Below are 11,094 nucleotides of genomic sequence, written 5' to 3' on the forward strand. Positions count from 1 at the left end.
AGTCAAGGCAATGGTTTTTCCCGTGGTCATGTATGGATGTGAGAGTTGGACTGTGAAGAAGGCTGATCGCCGAAGAATCGATGCTTTTGAACTGTGGTGTTGGAGAAGACTCTTGAGAGTCCCTTATACTGCAAGGAGATCCAACCAGTCCATTCTAAAGGAGATCAATCCTGGATGTTCATTGGAGGGACTGATGCTAAAGCTGAAACTGCAATACTTTGGCCACCTCATGCGACGAGTTGACTCACTGGAAAAGACTCTGATGCTGGGAAAGGTTGGGGGAGGGAGGAGAAGGGGACTACCGAGAATGAGATGGCTGGATGGCATCACTGACTCTGTGGACATGAGTTTGAGTGAACTCCGGGAGTTGGTGATGGACAGGGAGGCCTGGCGTGCTGTGATTCATGGGGTCGCGGAGAGTCGAACACGACTGAGTGACTAAACTGAACTGAACTGAACTCCTGCTTCTTCTCCATGGTTTTGTTGCTAAGCAAGCCTGTCTGGTTTTGCGGTTAAGAAAACCTGCTTTCTTGAGTGATCATTAACTTACAGGGGTTTACCATATTTTTCTACTTAGAATCCTCTAGTGGGATTAACTATTTAATCACCTACTTTGTCCCTTTGCCCCTATCAGAATCACCGACATCAAAACTTTAACTTTCAGAGAATAAGTAAAAATAAGTTCTTTTCTTGTATCAGTGATTAGTGTTTGGGGAAAGAATATTTACACCATTTTAGCTCTGCCTCTAGCATCTGTTCGCCTCTGGACCTGGACTACAGGGCCGCCCACCCCGATGGCGCAGTGCAGCCAGGAGCCGCCAGGGGCCGCCACTGTCAGCCGCTCCCCACAGCCACCGCTCTGTGCGTCGCCTGCGCAGAGCGCAAGAGGATACTGAACCCGAGGGCGCGGCGCAGTGCATCCTGGGTCGGCGTAGCCATGGCGGCTCGTGTCCTCTGCGTCTGTGTCCGCCGACTTCCCACGGCCTTCGCGCCGCTGCCCAGGCTCCCCACGCTGGCCGCGGCCCGGCCGCTCAGCACTACTCTCTTCGCCGCGGAGAGCCGGACGAGGCCTAGGGCTCCGCTGCCGGCCTTGGTGCTCGCGCAGGTGACTGGCGGTGACTTTGTGGGGCGGCTTGGCTGGGGTCAGGCGTCGGGCCCACTCGGGGTGAGAGGGAGGGGCCGGGCAGCGGGGCCGCGGCTCCTGCGGCTCCTGTTGGTGGGGTTGACCAGGGGACACCTGCTGGCTCCCTCTCCCACTGCCTAACGGTGCTTGGTTGACCCCTGCCGGCCCTCGGGTGACCTAGAGATTGTGAACAGGAGCACAGAGCTGGAGTCAAACGCTCCTGGGTTCGAATGCAGGTTGCCTCTGACCAGAACATTGGACAAATCAGGTACCGTCGCCCAGCCTCAGTCTGAATCGTAAAACTCTACCTTGTGGAGTTCCAACGAGGTTTAGAGGAGATCATACTGGTAGAATGCCGGGCGCGGTGCTTGGTAAGCTCTCAAAATTCTGGTCGCCGTTAGTCGTAGTGATAATGATAAATAGCGTGATCGCTTTCTAGGGAAAATCTAATGACTGGGTGCAAAGAGGAAGACACGCCGCCCTACAGCCTTCTCCACAGCAGTTCTCTCCCCAGGTTCATCCCTGTGTCACCTTCTGCCTGGTTTGGAGTCTCCTGCAAGTGAGGACAGGAAGCAAGTTAGTTTTTAAGTTTTCTTTTAATCTAATGAAACCTTTTAGAGGCTGAATTTTTCCTTATGTTAATGATTCTCAGCCTTAGTTGTGCATTCAGATCACCTGGGTAGCTACAAATAAGTATGTTCCTCCTGGGCCCCCCACCCATCTGATTTACCTCCTCTGTGATGAGGCACTGACGTGTGTGCTCTGTCAGTTCCCCAGGTGACTCTGAAGTGCAAGGTTAAGAACTATTGTCTTAAGGGAGGATAGATTCCCAAAGTTAAGTAGAGAAGGCCCTTTTCAAACTCTAGGACTTCATGTAATTGTGGTTTCAACCGCTACTAAGGTATTAGAATAAAACCTGAGTGTGGGAAGGCCTTTAGTAATAGCTCCAACCTCACTAAACACCGGAGAACACACACTGCGGGGAAACCATATGTGTGCACCAAATGTGTGAAGGCTTTCAGCCACAGCTCCAACCTGACCCTTCACTACAGAACACACCTGGTGGACCAGCTCTATGACTGTAAGTGTGGGAAAGCCTTTGGTCAGAGCTCAGACCTCCATAAGCACCAGCGAATGCACACGGAAGAGGCCCCTTACCCAAATGCCCAGGCCAAATCAATTAGAATCTCTGGCAGTCCAACGTGGTCATTTATTTTTAAAAGTTGTCAGTGATTTATGTGCAGCCAGTGTCAAGATTTACTGACAGTGTAGTAGATTCATCCAGGGGGCATTGTCCTGTCAGTGAATCAAAGTTAAAAGTGTCACCTTGAAGTTAAAAGAGCAGTGTATATAGTTACTGTTTTGTTCCTGAGACCAACTTCAGTGTCAGGCTAAGAGGCAAAGTGATAATTCCTTATTCTTGGATTGTTGCTTTTCAAACTTGATTGATACATTCTGATCACTTGCGTTAAAATATAGATTCTAGAAAGGGGCCTGAGAGTTTTCATTTCCAGTGGCCTTCCAGAAGATCCTGCTGCTGCTTGGACCATGCCTTGAATTGCAAGATGCTCAGAGAGGTTCCACTACCTCTGCTGGGTTTACATACACAGCAGAGCAGCCATTTTCTTTATGTTTACAAAGTGGTTTTGACCAAGTGCTCCCATTTAGCCACCTTATATCCTTTTTGGATTGAACTGGAGAGTAAATACTTGTTCCTTCAAAGATATTGAGGGACTGTGTGCCAGGCCTTATGCTCGCAGTTGAGAGATACAGAGATGCACACAAAAGAAAGACATCAGTTCATGTCTTCATTGGACACTTGGCAGCTATATTAACCTTGCCAGCTTAGTCCCTGCTGTGCTGTTTTCCATAGGTTGTTTCTGACATTATTTTCCCTTGGTTCATCTCTTGTTCCACCTTGTTGGGGACTTTCTCTACCAAATCATTAAATGTTGGTAAGGTCAAGAGATCACTTGCCACACACTCTCCCTCGCCCATCTCTTCGCTCTCTTGGTTTCTGTTACCACTTGTATGCCAGTCATCCCAAACGTCCCCCTCCAGCCTTTGTTCATTTCATCTGAACCTTTGCTCATTTTACCTATTCTGTTTTGTCAGGTTTTCTCTCCTCAGATCCATCCACTATGCAGACCGTGGAACAACTAGTTATTCATTTATATTCTAATTTTTTCCCCCGAAAAAAGCCGAAGCAGCTTTCCTGGGTATAAAAATACGACAATATAAAATAGAAGATACCAAAAAAAAAAAAAAAAAGATGTAGTGGCCTAAAAAGGGACCTTGAAGTCTAATACTTGACCCAGAGCCTTGAATCTAGACAGGCAGCCAGAGTACAGAGAATTTCCAAAGAATTCTTGTGCAGGGAAAGCTCAGCTGTTCCTGGTACTGGAACCAGACTGACATCTGAGGTGGTGCTGGACTTGGGGCTGTGATCTGACCACATCATTCATTCCCAAGTCTGGTATCTCTACTTTCATTGGCTCTCAAGGATTGAATGACAGCTTTTGTTACTGAAGCAACCTACAAATACCTGTCATGGCCCTTGCCACATTTTTATTATAATTGAAATGATCTGTTTGGATTAGTTTTTTCCGTTAGACCGTAGGCAGATGTCTTATCTACCAAGGGTAGATGTCTTATTTATTTTTGTGGATCTAGCCCACTGCACCGTGCTTGGCACATAAGGTAAAGCTGAAAGGCTGCTGAGCCAGGCAGGTAATAGGTAAAGGCAAGGCATTGCCATTTGAGGACAGGTGTGTATACAGTGCAGAAGAGTGGATTAATAAAAGCCCCAGTGAGCATGGTTCTGAAGGCAGCAGTTTCTCACGCAGTGGGGGCAGGATGTAATGGCACATGCAGAGGCCAGGATGAGCCCAGCACTTACTTAGTGTTGACCTTCAGGTGCCTGTGAAAGGGAGAGACCTAAGTTGAGGTGGGAAGACAGGTATATTGAAGGGTGCTGCATAGGTGCTCATTCACTCACTGAGGAATGTGGATGTTCTCTGACTGGGTCACAGGGAGTAAAGATTCAATGCAACTTGTTGAGGGAACATTTGAGACCTTTCCTCCCACTTAGCGGGACCAGGTGAGCCAGTAACCATGCTGGTGAGAGCATGGGAGGAGCGGAGGCTGGCTCTGCGGTTTCTGGCTGAGCCCCAGGGGGTGGAGAAGGGACGGAGGTCTGCACGCAGGTGCTTTGGAGACAGGTAAGGAATTTGTAACCAAACTTGGGGGGGGGGAATGTCTGCTACCTGGGAGCCGTCCAGGGGGTAATTTGCAGAGATGGTCTTTAAAGCCACCTAAGTTCCTCTGAGTTCCCCTCAGATGGACCCAGATCAGGGTAAGACGGATGTTAATAGAAACTACTCAGGTTTATTCCTGCTGGTTCACAGGGTCCGCTCCTCATTCTTTTCCTGCGGACAGTGGCTTCTCTCATATCTGTGGGAGGTGATTTTGTTGCATATAATTGTTACGTGTAGACCTTAGGGAAGAGTAATTAACACCAGAAACAATGTTGGCCATTGGGGACACGTTTCAGAAGTGCTTGTCCACTCTATATCTGTTTTTAATGGCTGAGATCCAGCAGAAAGGAGGCAGTAAGACCCTTCAGGTGGCCATTCTGGGAGACCTGGGGCAAGATACCTAGCCTTTTAGTCTGAGTTTCCTCACCTGTAAGACCGGGTTGTTACTAGCTCTGAAGGAGATGACATACTAAAGTGCTGTTGGCAGTACTGTAACCTGATAGGAGATCAGTAGGGACTAGAAACGGAAGGAGTCAGCCAAATACTCTGGGCTACACTATTGCCTCACTCTCAGCCTGGCAGGTCTCTGCCGTCCTGAGCCTACTAGACAGCCCTAAGTAACACTTACTCTGTACGTGCCGGGCAGTGTTCTAAGCCCTCTGCTTCTCATTATCTCCTTGACGCCTCAACAGTCCTGTGAACTTGGGTACTATTGTTTCAGTTCAGTTCAGTTGCTCAGTCGTGTCCGACTCTTTGCGACCCCATGAACTGCAGCACCCCAGGCCTCCCTGTCCATTACCAACTCCCGGAGTCCACCCAAACTCATGTCCGTTGAGTCGGTGATGCCATCCAGCCATCTCATCCTCTGTCGTCCCCTTCTCCTCCCGCCCTCAATCTTTCCCAACATCAGGGTCTTTTTCAAAAGAGTCAGCACTTCGCATCAGGTGACCAAAGTTTTGGAGCTTCAGCATCAGTCCTTCCAATGAACACCCAGGACTGATCTCCTTTAGGATGGACTGGTTGGATCTCCTTGCAGTCCAAGGACTCTCAGGAGTCGTCTCCAGCACCACAGCCCAAAAGCATCAATTCTTCTGCACTCAGCTTGCTTTTTAGTCCAACTCTCACATCCATACGTGATTACTGGAAAAACCATAGCCTCGACTAGACGGACCTTTGTTGTTTATGGTCACTTAACAGATAAGGAAAACTAGGGCATAGCAAGATTAAATAACTTGCCCAAGGCCAAAGAGCTAGTGCTAGGATACTTTCTCTTTCCAGAGCCTGAGTTCCCAAGTGATACCCCTTCCTGTTTCCTGCACAGCCCACTGCAGCCACCTTTTGAGACTGGCCTGTGGTTTCCAGGTGGGGGCCCTGTTTAATCTTTAATCACAGGGAACCCACCTGGCCCTTACAGGCAGTTGCCAGTGCTGCTGGGTTCGATGCTGACACCTAGTGGACCACTTGGGTAGCTGCATGTGAGCGTGCCCTCACCAGCCTCTCCCCTTGGGCGCCAAGCACGACAGCCTCCCGTCTCACCCTTTCCCAGCGGTAATTCACCGTCTCACCCTTTCCCAGCGGTAATTCACCTCATACCACTTCTTGCTGTGCTGCACACAGACGAGGCCTCTGTCAGATCCTCCCACCTCAGATCTCTTTTCTGTCATTACCAGTATTAGCTCATGTCTTCTCCCTCTTTCTCTTTAGTCCTTTTTGCTTCTTCCCTTTTGTTTGCGGTTTGGAAACCTTTTCTAGTCATTGTTGATAAGTTGGCCTGTGGCATCCCCAGATCAGAGGTCTCCTTAATCTAATGTACTGTAATCGGAAAGGAGACCATAAATGGAAACAAAAAGAACAAGTGCTGTGATCTCTTTAGCTTGCTGACTAAACCTGATTTCAATACTTTTTCCTTTTTTGCAAGTTAAGTGTTTCTTAAACAGATATGTACTGATTTGGTTAATTGGCAGTTTTTTGTTTGTTTTTTAATCATTTTTATGGTTGTGTTGGGTCTTCGTTGCTGTGAGGACTTTTCTTTAGTTGCAGAGAGCAGGGACTGCTCTTGAGTTGCAGTGTGTGGGCTTCTTATTGCAGTGATTTCTCTTGCTGCTCTAGGGCACTCGGGCTTCAGTAATTGTGGCACGTGGGCTCAGTAACTGTGGCTCCCCGGCTCTAGAGCACAGGCTTAATAGTTGAGGCACACAGGCTTAATTGCTCGGCACATGTGGGATCCTCCTGCATCAGGAATAGAACTGATGTCTCCTGCATTGGCAGGCAGATTCGTTACCACTGAGCCACCAGGGAAGCCCCAGCAGTTTTTAAAAATACATTAATTTTATTTCGGTTGCACTGGGTCTTTATTGCCGTGCACAGGCTTCGACTTCTATTGTGGCAAGCAGGGGCTACTCTAGTTGAAGTGCATTCTCACTGAGGTGACTTTTTGTTGCAGAGCACAAGCTCTAGGGCAAGGGCTCAGTAATTGTGGCACACAGGCTTAGTTGCCCTGAGGGACGTGGGATCTTCCTGGACCAGGAATCGAATCTATGTCCCCTGCACTGGCAGGTGGATTCTTAACCACTGGGCCACCAGGGAAGTCCTGGCAGTGTTGCTTGGTTTTGGGGTGTTTTTTTTTTTAGTGTTGTTTTTTTTTCCCCACACTTTTCCTAGACCTTTGTGACTGGAGAACCTTAACCCCAAAAAGGAAACCTACTTTCTGTGGGTTTCTATCCCCTAAGAACTCCGAACTGCAGACCTAAAATCAACTTCAGAAGGTGAACACACCAGTTGAGGTTAAAGGCTTCTGTAGTAAGAACTGCCAGATGGCTGTCTCATTTTCCCCTCTTGTGCCCCAAGGTCTTCCTGGCATTGAGTCTGCTGATCTGTGACTTGGAGCCCCTTTCACATTCTGTGAAGGAATCCAGTCAAGACCCAAGTGGGCTTGATCAGAAATTTGAGATATTACACAATGATGGCAAAAGTGGGTGGCAACAAGGCAAGCCCACTTGCAAGGGAAACAGATTGGAAACTAATGCCTGCGAACTCATCATCCTCTTCTGTGGGTTCATAGCTGGCTTCATTTGTCTTGGCCAAAGTCTGTAATTACCACCAGGGCCAAATTAGACCCTCTGGTGTATGATTCTCAGTGTCAGTTCACCCTGACAGCTCTTTGGAGGAGTTATTTTGCCCTGGTTATTAAAAGTTGGTAGTGGGCTGCTTGAGATGTGAGAAGCCTTAGGGTCTCTGCAGACTCTAGATGATTTTAGCGGCAGTTTCACTGAGTGGGACAGATGTCCCAAAGCCTGAAGGCTGACCAGAGGAGAGAAGAGTGCCTGTCCTGACTCTGAGAGGAAAGGAGATCTTTTTTTCAGCCACACCGTGCGGCATGTGGTATCCTAGAGTTCCCTGACCCGGGATGGAACTCGAGCACCTTGCATTGGAAACATGGAGTTCCAACCACTGAACTGCCAGGGTAGTCCCAAGAAATCCATTTTTATGCTGTTGAACTGCTATGGCTTCTGCCTCTACCCTGCATTAGGCCTCTGTGTGTTCTGGTGGCCACAGTGGGACTCCCTGGAGGTGGATTTGCTAGCCTTGTGAAAGCTCTGTGAAAGACATCTGTAGCTGGTGCCTTCTCTAGAGGCATTTTGGGCTCCACAGCAGCGCTTTCCTTATCCTTTGCTCTAGGTTCCAGGCAGAGTTACACAGCTGTGCCGCCAGTATAGCGATGCGCCGCCTTTGACATTGGAGGGAATCAAGGACCGTGTTCTTTACGTCTTGAAACTCTATGACAAGATTGATCCAGAAAAGGTAATTGATGTCGTTTAAATGGTTTTTCTTTAAATGTGTATTTAATCACATGGTACAATATCCCAAGTGTCTAAAGGACATACAGCAAAAAATCGCTCCCAGGAACCCTATTCTCCTTCTGGGAGGTGCCAGCTGACCTGGCTTCTTGAGTGTGTTTCTGGAGACTTCTCAGTGCATGTGGAAGGGCATATATACACAAGTACATGTATTTATATTACATGTACTATGTGATCTGTTATTGCCCACCATCTAAAAAAAGAAAACATAACTGATCGTGTACTGTGAATGCTGTTTGAAGGATTCTTCTAGCGATAGTGAGCTCTGAATTAAACATAAGGTGATAATAGACACTGTGTGCCATTCCTGAGGGAGCAGGACGTCACTTCTAAGGTGTGGTGTCTTGGTGGTCAGTAAGGCAGCAAGGAAAAACAGACTCTCAGCTGTCATTCAGAACAGTGATCAAAGATCATTGTAAAATGTACAAAGTCAATTCATCATTAGCTTTCTATATATTGCTATTTGAAAATTAAGGTTGAATAAGTTAACATATAAAGCATATCAAGTGTGTGTTGCCACAGATTAAAAGTATAATATTATTAATTGTTATAGCTCTTGATATTTAAAATATAATCTCTTTATATTAAAAATAAAAACTTCTTTGTAATGATTAAGTGACATTTCACCATTCAGTTATTTTGAGAAGCAGGTGTTCTCATAGACTGAATTTTGCATTCGGTGTTCTTTTCTTGCAGCTTTCAGTAAATTCCCATTTTATGAAAGACCTGGGCTTAGACAGTTTGGACCAAGTGGAGATTATCATGGCCATGGAGGACGAATTTGGTAACACACGGGCTGGGTCTTGGTTCTTGATTGAGGTGGATTAAATGCAGAGAAATGCTGGGAGTCTGATTGGGATTTGCATTTGTAGTGCGCTACCCCCCACCGCCACCTGCTTACTATTGGATGAAGTAAACGTCAGGGACAGTGTCCTTAATAATATTTGGGAAGCAGGTCCGCAGAGTGCCCAGTGCAGTACCAAGGGCTCTGTCGAGAAGAGACCTGGGGGAGCATGCCCCTGAGATTCTTGGGCTGGGGCTCCTAGATGAAGGGCAAAGCCCTCGCCTGTGGTGAGCTGCTGACACCCTGAAGCACCCTCCCCACCAGTGAGCTAGACTGAAATGTCCATGTCTGGAAAAGTGCTCGGTGTGCCTAGGTTAGGAGGTGTGCCTGTGCACACACCCATATGCACGTCGTGGTTTCCTGTAGCGCTTTCCATGCATGCTCCCAAGTTATCCTTGTCTGGGATGGTTGGTTACACAGATGGGACTGTTAAAGGTTCCATGGCTCATTTAGGGGGTGAGCTGCCTGAATGGAAGCCAGGGGACTTGGATGCCACCCCGCAGAGCTTCCTCAGAGGTCATCCTGACTAGAGGGGCGGGGCCAGTTAGGGCTGCGGGGTTTCTTTTGGGGTAATGAAAATATTCTAGAACTAGATAATGGTGATGGTGCACAACCTTGTGAATATACTAAAAACCACTGAATGTTGCACTTGAAATGGGATTTTTATAATATGCAAATTATGTCTAAAAAATATATCATCTGGTACATAACAGGCTCACAACTTAAATGGGATTCAAGATTGCTGGACATTTTTGATGTGCTTATGCATGTTGTTGAAAGGTTAGATGCTTTTGGTTCTAAAGGATTTGCTTTTTCTACACTCATGCATTGTCGTACATTTCACTTTCAGGGTTTGAAATTCCTGATATAGATGCGGAGAAGTTAATGTGCCCACAAGAAATTGTAGATTACATTGCAGATAAGAAGGATGTATATGAATAAAATATCAGGTAAATAATTTGGCTTAACTGTTCTCCCACACAATTAATCTCTCCATGGTTCTTCGATAAAAACTTAGGAAGAAATGGAAAAATGGAAGTGCTTGACAAGATTTTCAGTACTTATAAAATGCAGGTACCTTCTGGTTATCTGCCACTCCAAGGGGGCCAACCCTAGTGATCATCTTTCTCCTCTAGAGGGATTGACAGCAGTTCATTCCTAGACAGGACTCTCTGTCAGCCCTCCTCATAAAAGCAGACTTGTACAAAAAAACTGAGCAAGGTCACCCCGAAGTGGAGACCTTTGCCTCCCTCAGTTACCCCACCCGCACCAAGGCTTGTCCAGCCTGCTGTCCAGGAACCTGAGATGGCCTGGCTCTTAATTAGGCAGGAGAGGCCTTCTGGGTAAGAGAATGAACTCCAGCGACAGACAACTGAGTTGCCGCATCCTGTAAGCCTGTGATTTTGGGCAGACTGTGTAGCCTCCGTAAGCCTCAGTTTCCTCATATGTAAAATGGGGGTAATGATAGGGCCTACCTGGGGCTTTTGTGAAGGTAAAATTGTATAGTGTATGTAAGTCATTTAATACAGTGCTTGAAGTAAAGAAGCCTCTTAATAATAGCTATTGTTCTTTAGGCTGTAGAATAAGTGATCAGACTTTAAAAATAAAACATTCTATTTATGTCTATAACTTTACTTACCCTGGATTTAGCACCTCAGAGATTATCACTTAAAGTTAGTAACACCAGAGGGAAGCGCTGAATTTACTTTGTCTTTTGCCAGACCCCTTTTCCTCACTGAGAGAGAAGGCTCAGAAGATGCCGGCAAGTGTCTGGCAGTGAGAACACATTTCTGCATCATTGCTGACTTTGAGAGTAATTCTGTTTAGATTTGTATTTAAATTGTCTTAAGTGTTTTTGCCCTTTGAAAATAAATCTGTAAAACCAAGATTTTTTCTCAGTCTTCAGTTTTTTATGTCTAAAAGTGCTTTTTTTTTAATAGATTGACATTGCTTAGCATTTTTAAAGATTTGTCTGATTTGTCATTGGTACTCATGGATATCAGAAATATAGCT

At 46.6% G+C, this 11,094-nt stretch overlaps 1 protein-coding gene across 1 annotated transcript; it reads left to right on the forward strand.

Annotated features, from left to right (window-relative positions):
• The first annotated feature begins 900 nt into the window (after nt 1-900).
• Nucleotides 901-10,967, forward strand: NDUFAB1 (NADH:ubiquinone oxidoreductase subunit AB1). Its single transcript, XM_055409684.2, has 5 exons — nt 901-1,105; nt 8,059-8,181; nt 8,934-9,021; nt 9,932-10,031; nt 10,803-10,967. The coding sequence occupies exons 1-4, from the start codon at nt 938-940 to the stop codon at nt 10,021-10,023; spliced, it is 471 nt and encodes a 156-aa protein (XP_055265659.1). The 5' UTR covers nt 901-937; the 3' UTR covers nt 10,024-10,031; nt 10,803-10,967.
• The last annotated feature ends 127 nt before the right edge of the window (nt 10,968-11,094 follow it).

The sequence above is a fragment of the Moschus berezovskii genome, chromosome 27 (assembly GCF_049115385.1).
Source record: "Moschus berezovskii isolate FMDL1 chromosome 27, NW_MosBer_1.0, whole genome shotgun sequence".
Classification (NCBI taxonomy): domain Eukaryota; kingdom Metazoa; phylum Chordata; class Mammalia; order Artiodactyla; family Moschidae; genus Moschus; species Moschus berezovskii.

Coding starts and splice junctions, on each gene's coding strand:
- NDUFAB1 (XM_055409684.2), top strand. CDS start 938: ATGGCGGCTCGTGTCCTCTGCGTCTGTGTCCGCCGACTTCCCACGGCC. Junction 1,106..8,058: donor CGGCCTTGGTGCTCGCGCAG/GTGACTGGCGGT, acceptor CCTTTGCTCTAG/GTTCCAGGCAGAGTTACACA. Junction 9,022..9,931: donor GGCCATGGAGGACGAATTTG/GTAACACACGGG, acceptor TTTCACTTTCAG/GGTTTGAAATTCCTGATATA.